This window comes from Amblyomma americanum, chromosome 1, assembly GCF_052857255.1.
Source record: "Amblyomma americanum isolate KBUSLIRL-KWMA chromosome 1, ASM5285725v1, whole genome shotgun sequence".
In the NCBI taxonomy this organism is placed as follows: domain Eukaryota; kingdom Metazoa; phylum Arthropoda; class Arachnida; order Ixodida; family Ixodidae; genus Amblyomma; species Amblyomma americanum.
In genome coordinates, this window is record NC_135497.1 from 57,600,312 (window position 1) to 57,626,774 (window position 26,463).

The following is a 26,463-nucleotide window of genomic DNA, read 5'->3' on the forward strand; positions in this document are numbered from 1 at the left end:
AGGCCTTACGCCGCGCCGTGCCGTGGTCCGTGCTGCTGCAGTTCGTGTGCTGTTTGTGTCTGCTTTCAAAATCATTCCTTCAAACTTCCGTTTGGATTTCCTGCTTATCGTAGCTTGCGCCGCGTGTCAGCAATGCAGCCGTTCGCGTACTTTGTGAAAAAGTGACTATGCCGAGAAGCATGGAGCCGTTTCATATTGACAACAGGTTCGACTTCAACCGTAGGAGCCGCGAAGCAAGAGAAGAAAGCGGTTACTGGAATGCGTCGAGTCTTCGTTTCCAGGTGAGACCCAGAGTGTAGCGCAAGAGTGCGTGCAATTTGCGACCGCGAAAATAAACGAGCGAGCGCAAGGGCGAGAAGAAGAGGAAGGGACGAGGCTCTGTCAGCTCTGTCCTGTTCGTTTCCCTTCGGCATTGCGCGTGAGTCACTGGTGGTTTCCGCGGCAGCAAAGTGCATTCCACATCGAATTATCAAACTGCTGGTCCGTCAGTGTTCACAGTGTATGCGTTGCGACGCGAGCGTCGAGGTGTATGCATGGATGCGTTTGCTGAATGCAGGCACGCGTAGGAGTCCTAAATGTAAATGTGGCAATTGTATACCGCCCAGCAAGGCGCGCGACTATGTTTTGGGCTTTCGTTAAGGTGGTTGCCAGACTTCTTGTTGATTATTCGACGTGGGACGTGATCGTGCACTGCCTGCACGCGTAGTTTTCACGCCAGTATCGGCCCGTTGCGGACTGCCGATAGCGTGCGCCGCTCGGTCTGTTTAGCGTTGTGTTATTCGCTACGCGTATGTGCGTCTTCATAGTGATCTGATGTGGCGTCTTAAGGTTAGAACGTACCTCTACGAGCCGATTACACCAGCTGTCAAGCTCAGAGTGGGAGGGGTGTGACGCGTCAAGGCATGCAAGCGACTGAGTGAATTGAAGCGACGCGTCACTGCGATACCACAACAGGTAGCTGCCTGTTCGATCACTTTTGCAACATTGGTAACGTTGCCTGCAGCTGTAAAGTTCTTTTAGTTGCTGGCAGCCGTGAATAAAAAAGTAGCCCTAGAAAAAGAGCGCTTTGTAGCCCTTTCAAATTAAGTGGTTTTGAATGACCTAAGTAGTACAGAGCTTATCATAAAAACTAGCGTGAGCAAGTGGCGTTATGTATTTGAAGTTTGGCTGTTTAAACATCTTCTTGAGGTTGTAGAAATGCCAGCAATACAAATAATTATGAGGAAGTGCCAGGCATTGTGGGTGCAAAATACACAGCTGGAAATTATGATGTTATTAAGGTGAAGTGCCTTCTCTTCTGTAGTGAAGAGGTCTGAAAAGAGCTTCATCGGAGAGGATGTCTCCACTGTCCAGATTTGGGGCTGTTCTTGTCTGTGCCTGTTCAGAGTACATTGTAGAGCACAAGTATGTGTCGAGTTTTCTCAGATCTGTTTTTTTCACCTCTGCGTTGAGATCAGTGTGTTGCAATGTCTGCTTTGGACCAGAACGTTGATGGCATGCATTGGCATTCCCCTATTCAAAGTAACGTGTGTGTCTCTTCTCAATAGGTCATCATCAGATAGTGCCAGTTTCATGCTCAGAAAGAAGCAGTGCTTAAATACAGGGGGGTCTCGCCTGGCCTCGGAACCTGTACAAAACTAACAAGGAATCTGAGACTCCCCGTACTAGAATGTAGGGAGTGCATGAATCCGAAGCAAGCAACCAATTTTCTTTTTCTTGTAAGTGGTGGTTGGAACATTTCTCCTGTCATTTCTCAAATTTCGTGGTGATTTTTAGCAAGAATCATGATCACGTTTTCTTATAGCCGAGACGCAAAAAATGCAAAGTTGACAGCACAACACACAGGGTGGAAGAAAAAGGGAAACCCGCACCCTCATACCACGATTGAGTACAGAGCTGGCCGCTCAGCTCTAAGGCTACACAGCAACAACGAGAACACTGGTATAGCCTCAGCTCAGCCACTTTCTCTCTCCCTCTCTAGTTCCCTCTCCACCTGTTCTCGAGCCACTAGAGACCCCCTTAAATGCAGCCAGGCTTTAAAAAATGCCAATATAAAGTAATGGGCTACGGGGCAGCATTCTAAGGTGATATTACAGCATGAGAACAATGCTTTTATCCTTTTTCCTCTAGTATCCATCTCCCATGGCACTCCTCATAGACAATCATAGTAGAAGGATAACCATGTCAAGCTTCTGCAGTAATGCCGGTGTCACATGGCACTCCTCAGAGACTGGTCCAAATACGTCTTATTTCAGTTGGTGAAAAGAATACGAATGGTGTTATATAATGCAGCTATGAATGCACCTCAAAGATGAAACATTAATAGGACTTGACAGCTTCTCTTCTGTGGTCTCTCACTGTATAACGAAAGTAAAAACAGCGCTAATTTTTGCACAAACCACACAGAAAGAACAGATAGGACAGCGCCCGTCCTGTCTGTTCTTTCTGCGTTGTTTATGTAAAAATTAGCGCTGTTTTTACTTTTGTTACGCAATGTTACACCAACTAGTCCAGGAAGAGGTACTGTTAAACGAACGTTTCACTGTAGTTGCATTATCTTTACTGCTTCTAGATCTGAGTGGAAAATAAACACCGTCTACTGCAAACTACTTCAAGGTCTGTTGAATTATAGCCTGTGCACAAAAAAGCTAGAAGTCCTAAATAAAAAAAGGTGAATGTTCACCATAAATTTTTACCTCGGTGATTATCTTGGTCAGTTTTGATTGTTTTGCCATTTAACTTGCTTGGTGATGACACTGTGCAAGTTCAGTGAATATGCTTGCTCTAATACACTTACAGGAAATTAGGAGCTTGTAGTGACCTGTTTGACTCAGCCTTTCGGCATGCTACCTGAAACCATAGTTAAACAAAGCTTCAAAGAAACTGCGTATACTGTGGACACCAGATGTTTGCTTGCGCCTTCTTTCAAATGCCTTAGACATTAATGTGCAGGCGCGGACAGAAGTAAACGGAGCGCGCCGCACAAGAAAGAACTGCTTGTCAGTGCCGCCTAGCAAAACCACACGTAAGCTCAAAATCACGACACGCATATGCAGGCCCCCTACCGGCGCAACCCTCTCATTGCTCCGCTCGCCTCGCATTCGGCCGGTGTCAGGGTCACGCTGATGATGATTATGGTCGGATGGTTGCACCCTTAGTAGCGAGCGGGCATTTCGGAACGCACAGACCGCTGCCTTGATGGCACAAATCCCGCGGGGGCGACGCTATCATTATGTCGTTTCATCTGAGACAGCTGTAGGTGCGTTTCCATCGCAAATAGCGCGCGTCCTTCAAACTTAAGTTGCCTCTGGGATTCAATTTTCGTCTCGCTATAGACCAAATAAACTCAAAACACTTGATCCACCATCGCAGTTTTGGGTTCTTTTAATACATTTACAGTTCATTTTCGGCTTGCTCCTACGAGGAACCGACGGAGCGGGAAAGCATGCGCCCTGTGTGTCTGTACTGCACCACAGTGCTCCTGCATTAGAACCTCGCCTAGGAGGTCAGCTTAAAATGAGATGAAACCGCCGCTCTTGGCGCTTTTTGCAGCGCGATCCAGTGCCTCAAGGATAGTGACTGCTTCCAAATGTGCTGGATGCAGCTGTTGGGTTTCTACGCCTATATTCTCAATCAGACCAATGTCTATATGTAACCGGTAGCAGTGAAGTAATACAGCTCGCACAGAAGAGTTTGGATCGCTTGCCGGGTTCTGCCGTGGCTCATACTCTGATTAGCGGGCGATCACGGGTACTTATAGGCCGAATTTCGCATGCGGGGCACGCAACAGTGACGCACTGCTGCTGCGGCATTCGTGTGGGTGAGACAGCGGGTGCTTGTAGTCATCCTAAGATCCAAAGGTGCATGCAAAGTGATTACCATGAGCTCTGCTCCGCACATGACAGCGCGATACGCAGCGTACTGTCTCGGGGGTGATAAGAGCAGGATCCAGTATAGGGGAAGTTTGTTTCGGGGGAGACAGGCAGGGTGCATGCACTAGTGCTGCGTGAGCGCCTGGTAGGGACAAGGCGAATCATCAGTGATAACTGTAGAAAATTAACACAAAACTGCGGCAGTATGCCGAGTGTTTCGAGCGCGTTTGCTTGCGAGTGAGACGCAGCAGAGCCCCAGCGGCAGCAAAAGTTCGAAACACGCGGCTTGTTTGCGGCGCAAACACGCCTCCAGCTGTCTCAAACGAAGCGGCTTAATGGTAGAGCCGTCCCCGCGCAATTTGCCTTAGACAGCGGTTTTTGTTTTCCGAAATGTTCGCTAGCTACACAGAGCACGACCATCCGATCATGATCGTCATCAGCACGACACAGACGCCAGACGAATGCGAGGCAAGCGGAGCATTGAGAGGGTCGCGCCGGAAGCGGCCCTGCACATGGGCGTGGCGATTTCGAGCTTTCGTCTGGTTTGGCTAGGCGGTGCTGACACGCAGTTCTTTCTTGTGTGGCGCGTTCCGTTTACTTCTGTCCGCGCCTGTACATGGACCACCCCGTGATATTTGCTCTATGACTGGTAAATAATTTATAATTGTCTTTCTCCTTGTTTCAGTATTATCAACCGAACGATGGCTGCGACGTGTAGTTGGTTTTCAGGTCATGTCAAAGGCAAGAAAACTGGTAATATAACCGCTGCTACGGCATTTCTTGTCATTCCAGCTTTTGAAACAGGCTGTTTTAGGTGTTGTAGTGAATTAAAACTGCATATCAACATTTATATTGTAGCCTTTTCCATGCCTCAGCAGACCTAAAGCCCAACTAGGCATCACAGCCATCGTACGGCTGATCAAGCCTAAACAACATCAGAGAAAGAAATGGAATTATAAATTATTTAATGGTAGGCAAATACCACTTGGGGATTTTAGTATTTTAATGTCTAATGCAGCGTTTAAAAAATATGTGACCAAAGTTACGTTTTTATAGACCTTGAAACTTATTTTTTAGGTGTTGTCTATTTCACTGTTCTCAATTTGCATAGGTGCAGTGTTTAGTACTGCTTACCTTCTTTTTGTTGTTCTCTTTTCATTCATTGGTTGGGCCCTGTTTTCCTGTGTTATGTGTTGTGTAATCGCATAGTGCATCCCTTCTTTTTTGTTTGTGCACCACTTCTGTTCACTGTTTTTTTTTTGTGGCAGGCCTCATGACAGCTGGCAGGTTTCCTTTCATTTTGGCCTTCTCTGACGGTGCTCATGGTATTAGACAAAATATAGTTTACTGAAAGGCTGAATTCTAAATTGTAGAGCATCATTAAGGTGCTCTCTTCCTTTTTAGCAGATGCCATTAATGGTGATGCCCACTGTTGCCAAGAATCTTACATTGATACAAATTTGTTTCACAAGTGCAGGGCATGCTTTGCTCTCATGTAGAGTTTGTGCATTTACAGTGCATAGTTTGTACATGGTCTCTTTGTTGGTGACTGACACAGCGGCCTCATTGGCTGACTTTTATATTATTATGAGGGTTAGAATTTGTTTTTCTCACTGCTGATGATCTTTACAGTAGCTTATTATGCCTTCAACAGTCATGTCTTTTTTATTGCTTTAGTTAGGATACTGAGGCTCAAATGAGCGAGCATCTGGGGCCAAACTACCAGTATAATTTCGCGCTGTTTGTCAGATTTCTTTATGATGTGCATAACTGTTCAGGTAGGAAATAATTTCAGGTCTTAGTGGTCCTTCATTTGCTTTTGCTTTTCAGCCTTTATGCCAGATGTCAGATTTTGGAGATTAGTTTGTCACATCCTTCATCATTGAAGTAGGTAGCACAATGTACCAGCCGTGACAATTGGTCATTATAACTAAGCACCCCACCTTCCCTTTATGAGCACACCAAAGCTGAGATCTGATGGCAACTTTGATGAGTATTGACACCTGAAGTTGTCATTTTACAAGCACAATGTTACAGACCACTTTAAAATGTCCTTAAGCTATTGGGTTCAAATCATGTTTTTGCCTGCTGTCAGACTCGCTGAACGGCACTCTCATTGTGAAAATTAGTATAACACTTGGAAATGCAGCCAGGTCCTTCTTTGAATGTGAGTGGTGCACACCGGAATCCTGCTCCTGCTGCAAATCATGTGGGTCATTTTGGAGGTTCTGTTAAAAAGTAATGAAGCATAGATATGAAAATGGTGATACACAGTTATTACCATTTTGTGGCCCTTGACCAATTTCTGTCTTAAAAAAGGCACTGTACTAAAAAGAAACTGAAGTGCACCGGAGCCGCTGCAAATCTTTTGTGTGAAGAAAAGGCATACTGACTATGCTCATGACAATTTGATGATTGTGCAAAATTTCAAAATGACCATTTTACTATTTATTGTTGAACGTGTACTCTCTAGTGTCACATAATGTGTAATGACAGAACTTGTCTCTAATTTTTCTTTGCACTTCAGTTTTGTTTCTGTTTATATTTTGTATTTCTTAGCATGTACACCACAGGCCATGCACTCCTGTATTACTTTGTATAAGGAAACAGTTACAAGTCCAGCGTCTCTGCGTGTGGGCCCCTCGTTGAACACTACTCTAAGGCACTAAGTTATTTGCTTTGGACTATATCAATAGCTCATGCGCTTCCAACTGAAAAAATGTTAAGTAATGTATCATTCAATTTTGACTACAAGAAATTTGCTAACTAGGGAGCATGTTGAGGACACATTAGATTTACTGCAGGTCAACCGGCATTAGTGCCTAGCTTGACAAGGATATGGGCAAGAACTGCAATTAGAAAATTGCTCTTAGCAGTCACTGCGAAGCCGCCGCGGTGGCTGAGTGGTTATGGCACTCGGCGGGTGGCCCGAAAGACGCGTATTCGATTCCAGACGCGGTGGTCAAATTTCGATGAAGGCAAAATTCTTGAGGCCCGTGTACTGTGCGGTGTCTGTGCACCCCAGGTGGCCGAAATTTCTGGAGCCCTTCATTACGTTGTCTCTCATTGCCTGAATCGCTTTGGGATATTAAACCCATATGAACCAAACCAGTCACTGCGTGTTGATTTAAACACTGGCAGTGCTCCTACTATTTTTATTTTCAGTATTTGCTACCACGCATACTAATATGCGATTTTCAAGGATGAAATCAATTTTTTTCAATAATTGTGCAGTTAAAGTTGCATGTTCTAAAATTCGAAGCAAGCAGTTGCCTTTTGTACTTCACACTGATATCAGAACTCACCACTATTGCATGACACCATCAACGTCAAGGTGCAAGTCTTGTGTTGGTAATAAACGAAATGATTTCTTACTTTCTTGCTTCAACAGGCGTTAAAGCATACTGCTGTTGTTGCTTTGAAGCGTACAAATACAATTATTATCATATTCCTGGCTGAAAATATGGCTAAGAATTTTTATATGCGTGTTCTTTTTCCTGTAGGTGTATCTGAATTCAAGGTAGAGAAGGCAATGTATGACACCATGAAGGGAATTCCAAAGGATGCAGTATTTCACAAGAGGACTGCCATTACCATCTGGTCAACAGAAGCAGTTGTACTATGCAGTTCCAGTGGCAAGTGCTCAGGAGGTGACAGCGGAAGGCAAGTAAAAGGTTCTCCACAAGGCTAAGCATAGAGGGCTGGGATAGTCAGTTCTGGGCAGAATTATGAGACATCATTCCAGCGCACAAAAAAATATGTCCGGTGTCCGTGATGTCTATCCTCTTCATTCGTGTGTTTTTGTGCGCTGGAGTGATGTTTCATAATTCACTGAAGTGAAAAATGGATGCACTGAGAAGTAATTGCTAGCTTTAGCTGGATTTATCTCAGGGGCATATACTCACTCCATCAGTGTATGCGAGAATTATGACTCAGGTTTGTTAATGGTTTATAATACGAAAGCTCCAAACAAAGGATAATGCCAAACATACAAGACGTGATCAAATAATATTACATGTTGTCTTCATGTGAAAGTTTATTTACAGGAGGTTAATTGATGGGTGCAGTTAGCTCGTGTGACGATAAAAGCAGCTTAAAAGCCTAGGCTCTTTGTTCAGTGCGGCAGTGCATGATCAGTGAAATTACTCATAATGAACAACTTTTAGTGAATATGTACTTCTCATGCCATGGAAACAGAAGGCGGTTGGTACTTAGCAGTCATTTGCCCTGAAGCTTGGACTGTAGGTACTGAGGCCTAAGTGATGCTGATTCAGTATAGGCATTCGTGGGTGCCGCCCATTTGCCATCGTCTATGAATCGTCTGGTGGTCTCTACTTAACAACGAAAATTTGTGTGTTATAACTTGTAGTCATCACTGAAAGCATTTTGCATGAAAATAAGCTTGAATTTTATGCTAGCTGGCCAATTGTTTAACTGTCAGATGCCATGATGGAAGTGACTGTTAAGAGTCCATCATATAGCCCATAATGAGCCCCTATTTGCCCTTACCTTCTCTGCTCTCTTGTCTAGCTGTTATGCATACAGTTTTACAAGCCACATTCTAACTTCGACTTCGGCTACTTCAGTTTACATGTAAAAAAAAATTTGGCTACCTTTTACTCAAGCATAGGTGTGCTTGAGCATTCTTTCGCTAGCTTTGCTGCATGCTTTGTAAAAATAGTTTGTTGCATTGAATATGACAAAGCATATCTTAGCCACTTTTTTTCTCACCTAGCAGGGATGGCCCAGTGGGGCCTGTAGAGATGGCTCGAAGCGGTTGCAATACTTTGTCGCATACATGTTGGGAGGAATCATGCGACTTGTGTGTTATGTATATGTGTGGCAGTAAACATTGCTACTTTGGAAAAGGCGCCGGTCTGCCATACAATGTCAGCGAAGCTTAACGAACCCCACTTGGTCTAAACTAATTTGGAGCCCTGCACTACAGTATCCTGAAGCCATTATTGTTATCTGCTTTGCTGTGAGAAGCGGTTCTTGCAAGTGATCTGCCTGCTTAGAACCAGTCAACTTGTTAAGCTTATTCACTTAACTCATAATCAACTCGGACATTTTTTATAACTGGAACCCTAATGCCTGGATGCACCAAAAAAAGTGCATCTCACTGGAAGACAGAGAGTGCTAGGCACCATAGTGGGCAATGCACACTACGCAGAATCTACTGCGGGTTTGTACGAGTGGAAGTGTCTCCAGGTACTGTGCAGTGAACTGCACCACAGTGTCAGAATGCGTATAGCAAGCTAGAGCTAAACAAAACTCATGTGCGTTCAGGCAGCTTTGGTTTCAATACATTCAGCAGGAAAAATAATCTGGCAGCTTTTTTTGCACATGTGTTGGGGTTTTACCAGTGCCAGAGGTCATCGCATCTTGTTTAAGGTTTCGTTTCGAATCATTAACATTCCAGTCTTGTCATTTTGTATGTGACATTCAGCTGAAAATAAATTTCAGCAGTCGGCTTTTTATCCTTTGCTGCCACTTTTTTGAAAGAAATGAAGAGGAATGGTCTTCTAAATAGATGCAGCCAGCCATGCAGTGCTTTACAGTTCGGCACCCTGTGTGCATAAAAAGTCTCAATACATGGATTTTGTCACCCTGAAATATACTTGCATCAAATATTTTTTGTTAGTCGAACTACATGTTATCTCCTTTTTGTGCCCTTCTTTATGGCCATCTTGTAATCATTTCTCTAATTCCTTAATTCCTCTTAGCTTTTTGTTTTCTGCAGCACTAGAATTTCCATATCAATTTATTTCTCTAGGCTGCCAAGTATTAGTATCTCTGAGCCTGGTAATGAATCAAATTACCGGAGATGGTAGAGTGCTGTTGAGTGTCTCAGAAAGCCTGACTGTGTTAGAAGGACTGTCATGCTCAATATCAGCTGCAATGCCAAAATATGATAGGAATTCAGATTATGATGCAGGCGTACCCAACTGTGTTGTAAACATATGCAGTTAGCTATGAATACAAAACAAAAACACAACGCAATAATTCACATTTTCGTTAACACAGCATGGTGATGAACAGGGGCAAGGAAGGTGGCACCTCAAAGTGTTTTTCGGTGTCTTCTCCCTTGTCCGTGTTCATCGTTGTACTGTGTGATGGAAAGTGTGAAATACTAGCTCATCCAGACACTGATTTCAAGCAAATTAATGCATGTGGGGTGCTTTATGTGAGTAGCATTGATTTTCTATAAAGCAGAAGACAGTTGATTTATTGCAGAGGCATTGCAAGTCGTATTGAATGTGTACTGTATGCACCACTGAGCTAAATTTAATAGCAGTGTTTGCTGGTTGTCTTTGCACTGTGATTATTATAGTGTATTTCACACAAATTCGTGATTTTGTTCTGTTGTTCTTCAGGCATTGTGGCTACACAGCTGGAGTCAAGCTGCTATCAGGGAAATGCAACCTATTCGACTATGTCAGAAAAGATGCACACTATGATGCTAGGTGTCTCCATCTTGACTATACTGCCAATTTTGTCTACCAATGAAGCTAAGGATGCTTCTGTGCAAATGTGAGCATTTTTTCTTTACGATACGTGCTTGCTCTTAGTCTTCGGCAAGAACAGAAATGATGTGGTTATGTGCATGCTCCAGTGTACAATCATGTGAAAAATTATGACACTGCGAGTGTGTGCCACACTATGCCTAACTGCGTGCAGGTGCCATCTGATGAAATGCTCGTGCCATCAAGGCCGGCGCAGCGAGATTGATGGATGTTAGTGCACCTGACTCGACATCAGGAGTGGTTGCCGTTTTACACCATTTGGCGTGCATTCGCTGGGATCTCTTAATTTTTCTCACGATAGTATGTCCAAACACACAGCATCTCAATCAAGACATTCTACGGTATTCCAACCACGCCAAATCGAATAGTACACCGACCACACCAGGAAACACTAAACCAAAGCACACCAGAGCCGGTATTAGACAACCGGGTCACAGCACAGAACACCAGACCAGAACACACTAAAGCACACCACACTATGCCACATCAGGACCCGTGTCTGAAAATCCTGGTCTGGTCGGAACACCAGACACGGTCACACCAGAACCCGTCTTTAAAAAGGCCAGTTTGGTGTAAACACCAGAAACGGGCTGGTGTTTTTTTTCGACTGGGTATATGGCATTTCTTTCAATTGTGCTTATGAACTACTGGCAACGTATTGATTCCTTTTTATATAATTTTGATGCATAGTGCTTTGTTCAGCTGTAGTTTAATTTGAGCCCTCTACATATGGTGAGTCCACTTCAGATTATGTTGGGACTTCGAAATTGCCTCATGTTGCGTTTGGATTTGTAGACATCAGAGCTTCATTTTGTTCAAGTGTATTTGAATGAGGATTTGCTGTAAATAATATCTAGCCTACTACGAGAAATTAGCACAAAAATTAGCCTTGCTGTTCATAGTGGCAGCTGACGATTATGTTCTTACATCACTCATTTAGCTCCAGACTACAATTTTGCCATGGTTCATGGTGGCCTTAAAGTATGGCTTCACTTTTTCCCCCTTATCTTATTGTTTGGGAAGCGTATGCCATTGAGTCATGTAAAAAAGGAAGTTAATATGATGATGCAAAGATGGGCGTTTAGAAGACAACAGAGAATTCTGTTATCATTAAGCTGAGTCACACCACTGTGATCATAGGTCTGTTTGAGTCCTCTGTATTATCCTGTTCTACATACTTCTGATTTTTTGTTGACTTGCACATGGTTTCTCGAACAGGGAGTTCTATGAATGGTTCAATGTATGGTATTCATGGCAGAGTTCACTTTGTTTAATCTGTATAATCTATTTCAGATCAAAACCCTAGCACTCATTCGTGGTGATACAGCTGATGAGGCTACAAAACTTATTATGAAGACTGTAGTGAAGACTCATGTGGCCCTAATGTACACATTGAAGGGGCGGGGCGAAAAAGAAACATTTAAGAACCTATGGCTGTACAGCGCAGTTGTTGATGAGTACACGTGAATCTTCTGCTGAAGGCTATAGAAACTTTGTGAACACACCATCTAATTGCAGGAAAAAGCTACTTGCAATCTACCTGGTGTGGTTTTCTGCACTTCAGTTATCAATTACTGAGTAGCCATCCAAATTTAAAGAACTATAGGTACCAAATTTTTGCTTTTGCGTTTTCTCCTTTCAAACCAAGCGTTAGACATTCTATACATGTACGACCACTAAATAATTTATAATTTAATTTCATAGTGGTGGTTCAAAAGTGCAAGCACACACGGACCAAGTAAGAGACGAGACACACAAACCGGCACTGATCTTACAACTGATTTTTTATTAGAAAGAAGCACGTCATATATACACACACGGAAAAACAGCGCACATGTGCAATGTCAACAAGACTCCTAGTGCTAGTAAAAGGTAAAAACCGCTTTAAAAGCATGTGTGTATCTGCAGAACCGCTGCCCAATATGTAGCATATTGATTTCTCGAAGCGATAATGTAACAGATGGCGTACTCACGCACCCATTACTTTTTCTGATAATATGAAACGCCTCAGCTACTTCTTTAGTGCGCTGGTTAGAATGAGCGAACGAGACATCAGTATCGTCAAAAAATAGCGTACATTTGCACGTGGAACAATGCTTAGCTAGGTTAGTTTCTTTCTTAAAGAAATAGTGTGCTCCATGAGCCGCACGTTAACGCAGCGGCCAATCTGGCCTATGTAGGTAAGGCCACAGGACTGAGGGATTTGATACACTACGCCAGTCTTACAGGGAACATATCTATTTTCATTATTTTTGTTGCATGCATTTCTTCTGCGCCCTTCATGTTTTCTTTGAACTGCCGCCTCCACTCTTTCTAGCTTGTTAGCTGCAGGGAACAGAACCTTTACCCCATGCTTGCTCCCAACTTTTAATCCGGTGGGACAGCGTGTGGACATATGGCATAACCTATACATTTCTTCTCCCTTCTTCCGAACCCTTTTCCAGCCCCGAGGTACTTGCAGACGATTTAAGCTCATGTAGGACTTTGTCTGCACTCGAAACGAGAACTGAGTCCCGGAAACCATCTTCCCTACATCTGTCTGCCTGGGCTAAGAGACTGGGCATCATTTTATGATAAGATTTCTTTACTGCCATGCCTAAGCATCCCGTAACAATGCCACTTTTTACAAGCTTTGAATGAAAGGACCTGTAATTCAAAAGGGGCTTTTCACTGCTAGAGGAATACTGCCAACAGACATGATTGGGTTCGAAAGAGAATTTTAAATCAAGGAATTGCAAGACTGTTTCTTGAGGGTCTTCATGTGTGATCTTCAGCCCCGTCCCATTACGTGCAAAAACATCAAGAACATTTGACACAAATTCGGGATTCACTGACCTAGCCAGCACCAGGTAATCGTCCACATAACAGAAAATGCGTATGCAATAACCGGCTAGATCAGTCTCAGCTTTCATATCAACCCGGCTTAGATAAATGTTACTGAGAATGGGAGCTACCTTGGCACCTATGCACACACCCGATTTTTGAATATAAGGTCGACCATCCCACTCAACAAGCGTGTTACTCAGGTAGTAAGATAACAGTGATTTCAGAGGAAATCAGCTACTGCCTCAGAATTAGGTACGAGAAACGGATCCTTTACGCGAAGTGACGACAATTGTTTGCAAAGATAGGTAGACACAACCAACTGCCAAGAATTGTGCTCAGAGACGATTGCCCGGAAAGGAACGTTAGGCTTGTGCGTCTTAGCACTAAAGAAAGTTTCTAGCACCAAGTGTTCAGAGAAGGCGATGACTTTACTTCGGAAGTTTTAAGTATGGAGGTATAGCAAAGAAAGTGAAGGAAGCTAAACAACCGGTGCTAGAAATTTTCTTTAGTGCTAAGATGCACAAGCCTAAAGTTCCTTTCCGGGCAAGCGTCTCTGAACACAATTCTGGGCAGTTGTTTGTGTCTACCTATCTTCGGAAACATTTGTCGTCACTTCTTGTAAAGGATCCGTTTCTCGTACCTAATTCTGAGGCAGTAGCTGATTTCGTCAGAAATGAGAGCCGGGCACTATGTGATGGTTTTAGCGTAGATGTGGTTGATTTGTTTTATTCTCTTTGAACTAATTCAGTATGTTCAGCATTGTATTATGGATGACAGCGATGAATGCGTGTTCCAAAATGAGTGTGGAATCACAACAGGACCCTTTGTTTAACTGTTATCTTACTACCTCAGTAACACGTTTGTTGAGTGGGATGGTCGTCTTTATATGCAAAAATCGGGTGTGTGCATAGGTGCCAAGGTAGCTCCTATTCTCAGTAACATTTATCTAAGCAGGGTTGATATGAAAGTTGAGACGGATCTAGCCGGTTATTGCATAAGCATTTGCCGTTATGTGGATGATTACCTGGTGCTGGCTAGGTCCATTAATCCCGAATTTGTATCAAATGTTCATATTTTTGCACGTAATAGGTCGGGGCTGAGGTTCACACTTGAAGTCCCTCAAGAAACAGTCTTGCAATTTCTTGATTTAAAATTGGCTTTCGAACCCAACCATGACTGTTGGCAGTATTCCCCTATGAGTGAAAAGCCCCTTTTGAATTACAGATCCTTTCATTCAAAGCTTGTAAAAAGTGGCATCGTTACATAATGCTTAAAGGTACACTGAGGAGAAATTTAAGTTGGCTTCTATCGATAGAATACCATCTCCTGATCACAAAAACGCCGATCTTAGTGAAAACAAAGCTCTTGTAAGGTAGAAAATAGCAAGAACCAAAATACAGGCATCGCCGCCACAGGCAAATCTCGCAAGTACAAGCGTGGTGACGCCATAGGGCGAGAGTCGCCACCTTGGAGGAATTTTACTGCCTACATGTCGCGCGAATTTCTGAGGCTGACAAAGGAAGGTTGCGCGGTTCAATATTGAAGTAAGTTTTGTTTTAAAACGAATAGTGCAATTTTATCACACAAGGAAGGCAGGCAAAAGGCAACCTGAATGTTGGAAGCAAAGAAAACCGATGCTTGGCGGCGCCACAGGCGGCCAGGAGAGTTTCGATTTGTTATGGCGCTTCGCGTCTATGAGCTTTGCGTGCCCCGTGGTTTTGTTTTTGACGCACCTCGATTTACAAGCGCCGAACAGCAGAGGAACTCCAAGTGCCGCTTAAAGTTCTAGTTAACCTTTGAAGGAGCCTGTTAAGGCTTGTCAGATGATCGCCACGTTCGATGAAAAGCTATGATGGCACGATGGTCGGTGATCGTACAAGGCAGCACTTGTGTATTCGCACGCTTGCCCGGCGAAACATTCCCGGCTGTGCCAGTCAACTTCAAACTACTTAACGGAAATCGTTAATTAGGGGCGGGAGACAAGGTACAAGGCAGTTCAGAAAATTTGCTGATGGCCTAGCTCTGGTAGGCCAGGATATACCTTGCGAAGGCACGGAGATTTCTGCATCAGAAGAGTGCATTCACTAGATGCGCTTTTATTGACGGCTGTAACTTGAGCCGTCGTGGCGGAGTGGTAGCGTCACCGCCTCAAACGGCGAAGCCCCTAGTTCGATTCCGAACCTCGACACAGGACTTTTCTTCTTTTATTGAGTGCGTGGGCGGGGAGTTTCAGTGGCATCCCATTAATGCCACGCCGAATACGTTGGTTAGCGGTTAAGCGCAGGTGCTCTGTTAAGGGGCGTTTATGCTGCGGCGAGGCGCGCGCGCGCTGTACAGCGAAGTCACGTCTGTCAAAGCGAGACCCTCTATACTCCAACTGCGCCTGACCGCCGACGCGTTCGGCGGCTTCGGCGCACTCTGACCGCACTGGCGGGGTGTTGTCTTTGTGAGAAACTTCGTGTGGGAGAGCGATCGAATCGTGCGACGGTGACTAATTCAGGAAACAGTGACGACTCGGAGGCGTATTCTTTAACAAACAGACAAGGAAAACTGTAATTACTTTACGGATACACAAAGAGTGGTCAGACGGAACACCCGACACAAACGTCTCTCTTCTTTACTGTCTAAAAGGCCACTGTCTTGCCGAGAGTCCGAGGGGCCCGGCCGCTTTCAGCTGCATCCGGCCGTTCCGCTGCCCAACTCGCCTCCCGGGCGCCGTCGTCGAAACCCGATCCCGGGCCAGACACCGGCGCTCCAAAAACTGGGAGTGTCCCGCACTGCTCCGGTCCCCAATGGCACCCCGTCGCGCACACGTGCGAAGGAAACACACACACACACACACAAAACTCAAAGGACGGCACGCGGGCGACGAGAAACACAGGCAGTAGTAAACGATGCCGTTCGTGGAACACGCACTCTCCCTTTCCCCAAAAAAAGACAGAATACAGAACAACCTCCCGGCCCCAGCAGTGGCAGCACTACACACACAACTCGAAGGGGTAGAGAAGCTGTACCGGCCTTCGCAATGTGGATCCATTGGGCTGCTTCACAACACACGCTCGGACTTGGTTATCTCTTCCGTGGATCACTTCGACGATCCTCCCTGTCTTCCACATGTGTCGCGGCGCCTTATCCTCGCGGAGAACGAAGTCCCCTACAGAGGTCTATCGAGCCTGTTGTTTGCCGCAAGTGTGCGACGACCTTGGCGTCAAAAGATATTCATTCCGCCATCGCCTCCAAAACTGCTCCAGCAATCGTTTGCGGTGCCTCCACCTTCGTGTCACAGCTTGCGCTGACGAACTGACATCATGACACGGAGAAGGTAGCGACGTAAGTCTTCCCTGTCAAAAAATGCGCCGGAGTAAGAATTTCGGGGTCTTCTGGCGACGAAGAAATGTAGGTTAGGGGGCGGGAGTTAACAATGCTTTCCACCTCCTGCAGTACTGTTGTAAGCTGTTCGAACGTGAGTCTTGCCTGGTGTAGGATTTTACGGAGGCAAACTTTCACAGTCCTCACCATCCTTTCCCAGAATCCACCCCACCATGCTGCTCTTTCCACGATGAATTTCCATTTGATGCGTGTCTTGGAACAGTGGTCGTGCAAATTTCCGTCAAACAAGGAGTCTCTTAATGCTGCAAATTCTTTAGAGGCGCTCTGAAAGGTTTTGGCGTTGTCAGTGTATATCACTGATGGCAGTCCTCATCGGGCGGTAAATCGTCGGAAAGCCAGCAGAAACATTTCGGATGATAGGTTCGAGACAAGCTCCAGGTGAACGGCTCTCGTAACTGCGCAAGTGAAGAGGGCAATGTAGGATTTGGAGACCGTTGCCTTCTCCTTAGTGAAGAGCGGCCCGGCGAAGTCTATGCCAACCACTTGAAACGGTTCAGAACGGCAAACTCTTTCTGTTGGTAAGGGCGCTGTGGGAGCTTCTCCAGGCTTCGCGCGACCTTTGAGGCACATGTTGCATTTGTTTACAACCCTTTTTACTTGTTGAAATCCTCGTGGGATCCAAAACCTCTCTCTCACTTCTGTGAGGGTGTCTCTAGAGCCGCCGTGTAATGTTCGTAAATGAGCGTCTCGAATAACGAGCTCCGTGAACGGATGGCTGGGAGGGAGGAGCAATGGATGCTTCACCTGTTCATTCTCGTCAGAGAAGTGCAGCCGCCCTCCCACTCGTAGCAGTCCCTCAGGATCCAAAATGGGCTGTAACTTCTGTAAACTTGATTGAGATTTCAATGAGAGCCCTTGGCCAAGACGGGATATGTCATCCGTGTATGCTTCTTCCTGAACGACTTTCAACCAGTATGCCTCGGCCCTTTCTACCTCTTCCGTTGCTAGACAAGAATAAACTATGCCCGACGGATTCCGGCAAGCACTTATGAATCTGAACACCCAGGCAGTTATTCGTAAAACTCGGAAAAAACTACTGTGGTGAGCCAGGTCCATGATCGGCATAAATGCCCTTACTTGCAACACCTTTACTTCTTTCCTTTCTTCCGAATTTTCCTCAGGCGTTGGGACGTAACTCTCATTCAGAGCTGGCCAGGACTCCTCTGTCTCTGAAAGCCATGATGGTCCAAACCACCACAGGCGGTCTCCTTGAAGACTGTAGAGTCACTCCACGTGTCACACGATCAGCGGGGTTCTGTGAACCTCGGTCACTCTGTTTCGCACAAACGGGTTCCACTGCAAAGGGTTTCCTTTCAACCAATGAAGGGTTATGCTGGAGTCGGTCCAGTAAATCATTTTCAGTCGGCCAGCATACATCATTAGGCAGTCTTCCAGAAACTTGGCTATTCTATCACCTATCAGTGCACCCATCAGTTCAAGTCGGGGAAGAGTCATACCTTTTAGGGGTGAAACTCTCGCTTTCGCGTAGATGAGTTCCGTGTGAACGCTGCCTTTGGAGTCCCGTAGACGCAGGTAGGCGCATGCCCCGTACGCTCGCTGACTGGCGTCGCAGAAGATGTGCAACTGTACACTCTGCGGTTGAACTACTGGAGCAACACATCGGGGTACGGTCAGTGAACAAAGGTCCATTAGCTCCGACTTCCAGTCTTCCCACTTCCTGAAAATATCATTGGGTAATTTGTCATCCCAACCGATGTGCCGTTGCCACAATTCCTGAAAGAGTGCCTTGGCTTGTATGGTAAATGGCACTAGCAATCCCAGAGGATCAGATATTCTGGCGATGGTTTGTAGAACAAGTCTTTTGCAGTTGTGCTCTCTGTCCAAAACGCCTGAGAGAGACTTGGTGGCCACGGTGATCGTATCCTCTGCAGAATTCCAAATAAGGCCAAGAGTTTTTACTGTTACAGTTGAGTCATCCCGTCCCTCCTGCGACGCAAATAGGTTTTGCAAGCGCTTTGAGTTCGACGACCACTTTCGCAGACTCATTCCGCAAGCTCCAAGAATATCGTTGGCTTGCGCGAAAATCTCCGCATCCTTTTCTGTGTCTGCTCCAAGCAACAGGTCGTCGACGTAGAACGACTCCGCCAGAAGCGCAGCTATTCTCTGATTTGGCTCCTCAACTGTCTTAAGGTGGTATTGCAGGGTGGCATTTAGCAGGAAAGGGCTAGCCTTGGTGCCAAACGGCACACGCTTCATTCGCCACTCTTCTACTTCAGGATCAGGTTCTTCCTCTGAAGGCAAGCCGTTAAACCAGAGAAAGCGCAAGGAGTCTCGGTCCTCTTTTCGGACACTGATTTGCAAAAATGCCTTCTCAATGTCAGCTGTCAAAGCGATCTGATGAAGTCGAAAACGAATCAGCAGCTTGACCAGATCAGCTAAGAGACAAGGCCCCTTCTCCAAATGTTCGTTCAGGGAGGAAGACCCTTGTTCATGTGAGGAGGCGTCAAAGACAATGCGTAGCTTTGTCGTTCTTGAGTCACTGCGCAAAACAGCGCGGCGGGGCATGTAATAAACCTGATCGGTGGCTTGCTGTTCAGGTGTTACACGTTCGGCGTAGCCCAAATCTATGTAGCTCCGCATTGTACTTTCATACTCCGCGCCAAATTCCGGAGTGAGCTGAATTCTTTTCCCTAGGCTCTTCAGTCGCTTTAGTGCCTGTGAGCGGTTGTCACAAAGTTGTCCACTGTTTTCTTTCCAAGAAAGGGCGACTTCGTAGCGGCCTTTCTTCATTCTGATGTTTCTTTCAAAATGACCCACAATCGCTTCCGCTTCCTCATTCGGCCCTCCGGTATGATCCATAATGCCAATGCTTTCCAATTCCCAGAAGCCTTTCACAAGTCTTTCAGTGCTTTCAAGAACTGTGCTTACCCTGAGGACACAGGAGTTGGCTGAATTGTCAACTGAGGTATGCACGGATAATGGACCCTGAAACATCCAACCGAAGACCGACCCCAGGGCAACCAAGTCAGCGCTTTGCTGGGAACGTTGAATTTCGCCCGTCATGAATTACCACAGGTGTTCAGCGCCAATAAGAAGCCCAATTCCTGGTACCGCTGGCATTCCCGGCAATAGAAGCTTGCCCGCGATGGGCCGTCCTGTCTCTTCTATTGCTCTGACAAAAATGTTTTCGACAGGCACCTGGACTATGTCGTTGCAGATGAAAGGAACCTCAATGGCCTCTATAATGTATTCCTTGTCACTGTAATGGCTGCGAAGACGCACTTCTACTAGACGACGTCTTTCTGGTGCTGATGTGGCTGTCCCGAATGTACTCAGCTGGATAGAGGTCTTTCCACTTTCTTTGAGGCCTAAAAATTTAGATATGTCCTCACGGATAAAAGTGCGGTTACTTCTCCCATCCACGATGCCTCGAATGTAACCGCGCCTACCTTCTCCAATAGCCCAAAGCCGGCAGGTTTGCAGAAGAATTTCATTGTCGAGGGAATTTCGGCTGATTGCATGCAAGCTGTTAATCTCCAATCTTGGCGTCACCTCTAGTTTCTTCGGCTTCCAGTTTGGGTCGCACACTGATAGCACATGTCTGCCGCTACACTTCCCGCATTTCAGTCGGCGGCGGCAGTCTTTCGAACGATGTACTCTCAAGGTACATCGGAAGCAGCGGTTGTCCTTTTTAAGTCTTTGCAATCTTTCCTCCCTGTTTATTTCACTGTCACAATCTGCAGCGTTGTGAGTAAGTGAGCCGCAGAAAAAGCACTGTTCCCTTACTTTGGAAGTTGCGTGCAGTACAGCAGACGTCGGCGGGAGAGACAATGATTTCATTTCGCTTTCCTGTCTGACTCGCTTGTTTTCTCTATTGCTGCCAATACCGCTCTTTTCCCGGCTTTCAACCTCGACTGTCAAAAAAGTTAGAAGTTCTTCCAGCTCACCGTCTGCAGGGCTCGTGACAGATGTAGCCTCACCGTTCTGAGTGTCGCCAGCGGAACGCGACCATTCCGGAGTGTTGGCCAGCCGTTTATAATAGCCAACGACGATGTCAGCAGGTAGGGCTTTCAAAAGAATGTGTATCATCATGGCAGAATAAGTGGTCGAGATCACCTTCAACCCATTCAGTCCGCGCACATGGCACTGCACGTGATCCACGAGCTTCCGCAGGCCTCGCACGTCGTCCGATGATGTTACGGACGGTAGCGATCTCAGCTGGGCAAGGTGCTCCTGGATAATCTGCCTGGTGTCGCCAAAGCGCTTGGACAGAATGTTTACGGCATCGTCGTAGCACTCCCCTGTCGCCTGTAATCCGGCTATCGATGACGCTGCCGCTCCGCTCAGAAGGCCTTTTAAGTAATGAAACTTTTCTCCCTTTGTGAGGTTTCCATTCTCATCAACGGCTTCTTTAAACTGCTCCCAAAACCCGCGCCACTGTCGAAGCTCACCGTTGAAGGTCTGCAGCTGAAGGGTGGGCAGCTTGACTGCACTGCGATGAACAGCTTCGCCGCCGCCATGTTGGCTTCCTCATTGTGGCTCTGCCGGCTGTGTAGCCAATAGGCGAGGAGCTCTGAGCAGTTCAGCTTCTTTCGCCTTGAGCTGTCCAAGCATGCCCCTGGCTGCGTCCTCGTACCGCATGACCGTCTCAAACTCAGAAGCGAAGTCTTCATCGGCAACAGAATCTTCCAATTCGGCGTTCAGCTTAAGCAACTCGTCGTTGTTGGCTGCAAGTCTCGATTAGGGAGCACAGCGTTCCGATGTCTGTCGCGCCCAAAGCTGCCTTGGCCTCGTTGAACAGCTTGGTATTTTGCTGTCGACGCGCTGTTCTCTTTTCTTTCGATCTCTGCATGATTGCGCAGAACACGGACCGTGGCGTCACTCACTTTCTCCGTTACCGTCGCAGCCTTGTTCCAGTTTTCAGAAGATCTCCAAGTCCTGGAGATTGCAGTTCCCGGGTTTCGGCACCATGTTGTCTTTGTGAGAAACTTCGTGTGGGAGAGCGATCGAATCGTGCGACGGTGAATAATTCAGGAAATAGGGACGACTCGGAAGCGTATTCTTTAACAAACAGACAAGGAAAACTGTAATTACTTTACGGATACACAAAGAGTGGTTAGACGGAACACACGACACAAACGTCTCTCTTCTTTGCCGTCTAAAAGGCCACTGTCTTGCCGAGAGTCCGAGGGGCCCGGCCGCTTTCAGCTGCATCCGGCCGTTCCGCTGCCCAACTCGCCTCCCGGGCGCCGTCGTCGAAACCCGATACCGGGCCAGACACCGGCGCTCCAAAAACTGGGAGTGTCCCGCACTGCTCCGGTCCCCAATGGCACCCCGTCGCGCACACGTGCGAAGGAAACACACACACACAAAACTCAAAGGAGGGCACGCGGGCGACGAGAAACACAGGCAGTAGTAAACGATGCCGTTCGTGGAAGACGCACTCTCCCTTTTCCCCAAAAAAGACAGAATACACAGCACGGGGTGACTTGGAGCATGTCTCTATTTCGCGCCGAGTGCGCCAGCCGCCGCCTGCCCGCCCGGACTGATTTGGCTCCGCGGCGATCTGCGCGTTGTATTCAATAGCTGTGGCAGTTGGGCGGAGCTGTTCCTTTCGAGCTCGGCTAATTTAATCCATTCACAGTACATATCTGAAGGTACATGCAAGTGGGCGAGAGAGCCAGATCCAGTGGACCCGTTGGATCTAGCGGAAGCCGTTGAAGCGTCGTGCGCCGGCTTTAGTTTCAAGCCGCCGACTTTAAACGCGACCGCCCTTTAGCACCCATTTGTTTTTGTGGCAAAAAATAAATAACTTCGCCCTTGTAACCGTGGGAGACCTCGACGCCGCCTGCTGCGCCGTGAAACCGCGCCGTTCAAGGAACCACAATCCGTTGGCCTCAAAGCCCCGGCCAGCCTCCGATGGGCGCAACGCACCCCTTGCGACTCCCCGCACTGGGGTTATGATATTTAGTTTGCAACGGCTGCTCTCTGAGGAAGGGGGAAACCACCCGCCGGCGCCTAACCTAACCGTGCTCCCTCAAAAGCATCGCACGCTCTGTGGGGCTGAGGTCGCTGAAATGCAGGCCGGAGTTTTTGCCAGAACTACGTCGTCGGGTTCGGGAACGGGATCCAGCGTAACGCTGGCAAGACGCCGGTGCAATCGTAAACGAAGCGACGGTAGCGACCCCCCGATAGATGCCTTCAACGTGCGGCGGCGGTAGCTTTCATTTCGGCAGCTGCTAGACCGCACCGCTAGCCGCCAAAAATCACGGAGTCTCCGTTTACGTCACGTTTCACGTCACTCCATTCTGTGGCATCATAAGAGTTCTCCGTGTCGTCATAAGAGTTCTAGAGTTTGAATCTAAGGGGCGGGAAAAAAGTTTTCAACTTCGGATCCAAATTTCTTTGAAATAAATGCATCTTTCGCTCCCGGAGAAGCGGCAACAAAGCCATGAAATGCCGAACTATCAGATCTTGCTAACAAAAGAAATTTGATAGGGTTCTCCTCAGTGTCCCTTTAAGCATGGCAGTAAAGAAATCTTATCATAAAATGATGCCCAGTCTCTTAGCCCAGGCAGACAGATGTAGGGAAGCTGGTTTCCTGGACTCTGTTCTCATTTCGAGTGCAGACAATGTCCTCCGTGCGCTGAAATCGTCTGCAAGTACCTCGGGGCCGGAAAAGCGTTCGGAAGAAGGGAGAAGAAATTTAGTGGTTATATGTCCACACACTCTCGCACTGGATTAAAAGAGTAGGGAGCAAGCATGGAGTAAAGGTTCTGTTCTCTGCACCTAACAAGCTAGAAAGAGTGGGGGCGGCGGTTCAAAGAAGGCATGAAGGGCGCAAAAGAAATGCTTGCAACATAAATCATGAAAATAGATATGTTGCCTGTAAGACTGGCGTAGTGTATTAAATCCCCCTGTCCTGTGGCCTTTCCTACACAGGCCAGACTGGCCGCTGGGTTAACGTGCGGCTCATAGAGCACACTAATTCTGTAAGAAAGAAAGAAACTAATCTAGCTAAGCATTGTTCCACGTCCAAATGTACGCCGTTTTTTATGATACCGATGTCTTGTTCGCTCATTCTGACCAGCGCACTAGAGAAGTAGCTGAGGCGTTTCATATTATCAGAAAAAGTAATGGGTGCGTGAGTATGCCATCTGTTACATTATCGCTTCGAGAAATCAATATGCTTCTTAGTGGGTAGTGGTTCTGCAGATAGTCACATGCTTTTAAAGCAGTTTTTTCTTTGTACTAGCACTAGGAATCTTGTTGACACTGCGCATGTGCGCTGTTTTTTCGTGTGTATATATGACGTGCTTCTTCCTAATAAAAAATCTGTAGCAAGTTCAGCGCTGGTTTGTGTGTCTCGTCTCTTACATGGTCCGTGTGTGTTTGCGCTTTTGAACCACCACTATGCATCAACACCAACTAGCACAATGTGAAGTTTTTCTGCAATTTAATTTCTTCTTGACGCTCTTTCGGTTTCATCAGTCGAACGATAACTGTGACGTTTCAGTCACATGAGCCATAAAAAATCGGTTATATTATTGCTGACAGGCCATTTCTTGTCATTCCAGGTCTTGGAAGAGGCTGGATTAAATGTCGTAGTCAATTAAAGCTACATATCAGCGATTGTATTAGATTTTCTAGTTGCATCATGTGACCAAAACATCAACTTGACGGCAGTCGGCGTTCGGTCGATGAAACCAAAGCAGCATGAGAGAAGAAATTCGATTATAAACTATTTAGTGGGGTTGTAGGCAAGTACTACCTGGTAATCGATGTATTTTATTATCTAACTCATCATTTGACAGAAGAAAACACGCAATAAATTTAGGTGTGTATAGTCCTTTAATGGCTTATTCACCTTTCGGTTATTCTTATGATGGATATTTATGTTTATTATGGTTACGGATATTAATAGCAAACGAAATTTGCTGATATTTCAAGCATTGCACATTGTAGCATTGCATACGGCTATGAAGCATTTCCTGAAAGATGTGACTAATACTGTGCAAAGAGATTTTTATCCACCATACCGAATATCAATTTGATATGTGTGTTTATTTGTTCACTTTTACATCTGCTGTGCAGTGCAGAATCCCAACAGCCACCATGGAAGGCAAGAACAGAGTGGCTGCGTTCGTGCGGGGGCGAGAGACTGGGATGGCGGTCGGAAAGTTGGATGAAGGGGGTGGACCCTTCACCCCAGTAACTGGGGCTTTGCAAGAATGCCCAAGATGTCTTGCAAGAACAAATAAATAAGAAGCATTCTTACTTGCATTGTAATTTCAGTAGTAACATGTACACAAAAAATACTGAAGTGAAGAAAGCCTCTATTGGTTGGCGAGGTGGGCTTTGAGTCTAATTGGGTCGGTTGGCCCTATTGGTTCTAAATGGGTTATCTTTGTTGACTTCCCCCAAGTTATCACCTAAGAAGCCCACTGGGACCAGAACGGCTAGACCACAGGGCCCCAGTACGGGCTAGACCACGGAGTCCCAGTACGGGCTAGCCCACGGGGGCCCAGTACGGGCTAGCCCACGGAGGCCCGGCACGGGCCAGCCCAAAGAGACCCTGCACGGGCCAGCCCGTAGTTCAGAGCCCCATTTGTGCTACTGGGGGTTGACAGAAATCTGATCAGAATGCACCCACTTTACGATCCTAGCCCCCTCTGAAGATATTTCAGTGTCGGCCACTTTCCTTGCAGCCCTGTTCTGGGCCCCTGCAGTGTCCAATGACGGTGTTTTTATCTACAAGCCGACCGGAAGCCTTGTATCTGTTCCTCTAGGGGCTTTCGCTCATACCGCATAACATACCTTAAGCCTTGGCCCTTTTTTTCTGCCAAAGCTGCTCTTGCACCAATAAAATGATGCATCATCATCATCATCATCGCCAGCACAAGCTACTTATTCAAAGTGGTCGACTGTATTGGTAAGCGGGTTCCAAGAGAAGGCAAGCGTAGCAGAGGGCGGAAGAAAAAAAGAGGGGCGATGAGATTAAGAGGTTTGCGGGCATACGATGGGCGCAGCTGGCAAAGGACAGGGCTAATTGGAGAGACATGCGAGAGACCTTTGCCCCGCAGTGGCCGCAGTCAGGCTGATGGTGATAATTCATGCCTAATTGATCCTACTCTTTCTAACCACCGCCACCTTACTCCTGTCACTTTTTTATTTCTGGGTTCGTCAACAACTTCTATCTCTTCTGCAACCCGCTGGACCTTTTTGCTGCTAGTTAAGGTTATCCGTGCGAGAGCTCACGTAAACGCCATAGTCCGCCAGAGGCTACCAAACTGTTCGCAAGTCGAAATCTCTGCCACGCTTCATGTCCTCAAGAGGTTTCCCCCCAGATAGGACGTTTGTAGCGCAAGCAGCAATCTCGAAAACCCAGTGCCACGAGTTCGTACCGTACGGAATGCTTTTGCTGTGTAATCTCGAATTAAAATTAAGAAAACAGCCAAGCTTTCGTGCGAGGCTTTTATTTGGCATCGAAAGTACGGCATCTGCTGCCTTGACGTACTCATTCGTTGTCGAGTATCCGAGTGCCTGAACAGGGCAAGAGCAGCCGTGCTAGAGATCTTGCCGCTGAAACAGCTTCCTCCGAACCTTGCTTTGTCCGTCTGTTTCGTGTCCGTCACGGCTCAGCGCCGCTGCCGGATCGCAGGCCCCGAGATGCGTTTTCTGGGGCACCCTCGGAAAAGGCTGTACACTTTTCGGACGCGGAGTACCCGGACGCTGTTTCGCGGGGTCCGACACGGCAGCGCCGAGTGCCTTGGCTTTGATCTTCCGAGCGGCGACTCCCACTGGCTTCTTCCATGTGGTCCCAACACGGTCTCGCAGGGTTAAGTTGACCAAGTCCGTGAGAACAGACGTCTCCAGGCTTTCTTTTT

General features: G+C 46.6%; 1 protein-coding gene across 6 annotated transcripts; it reads left to right on the forward strand.

Moving 5' to 3' along the window:
* Window positions 1-24,853, forward strand: LOC144132949 (uncharacterized). Of its 6 annotated transcripts, none has more exons than XM_077665723.1 (5): window positions 1-281; window positions 4,558-4,625; window positions 7,376-7,535; window positions 10,250-10,406; window positions 24,671-24,853. In XM_077665723.1, exons 1-4 carry the CDS (start codon window positions 259-261, stop codon window positions 10,380-10,382), a joined length of 384 nt encoding a protein of 127 aa, XP_077521849.1. In that variant the 5' UTR covers window positions 1-258; the 3' UTR covers window positions 10,383-10,406; window positions 24,671-24,853. The 6 variants fall into 6 exon arrangements, with proteins under 6 accessions (XP_077521849.1, XP_077521857.1, XP_077521865.1 ...); XM_077665731.1 differs by having other exon boundaries at window positions 24,676-24,853; XM_077665739.1 differs by lacking the exon at window positions 4,558-4,625.
* Window positions 24,854-26,463: the final 1,610 nt, after the last annotated feature.

What these genes read in the sequence shown, in the direction of transcription:
- LOC144132949 (XM_077665706.1), top strand. Translation starts at nt 7,436, where the DNA reads ATGCAGTATTTCACAAGAGGACTGCCATTACCATCTGGTCAACAGAAG. An exon ending in TCAGGAGGTGACAGCGGAAG is followed by an intron (nt 7,536 to 10,249) that starts GCAAGTAAAAGG and finishes GTTGTTCTTCAG; the next exon opens with GCATTGTGGCTACACAGCTG. An exon ending in AAGGATGCTTCTGTGCAAAT is followed by an intron (nt 10,407 to 24,675) that starts GTGAGCATTTTT and finishes TGTGCAGTGCAG; the next exon opens with AATCCCAACAGCCACCATGG.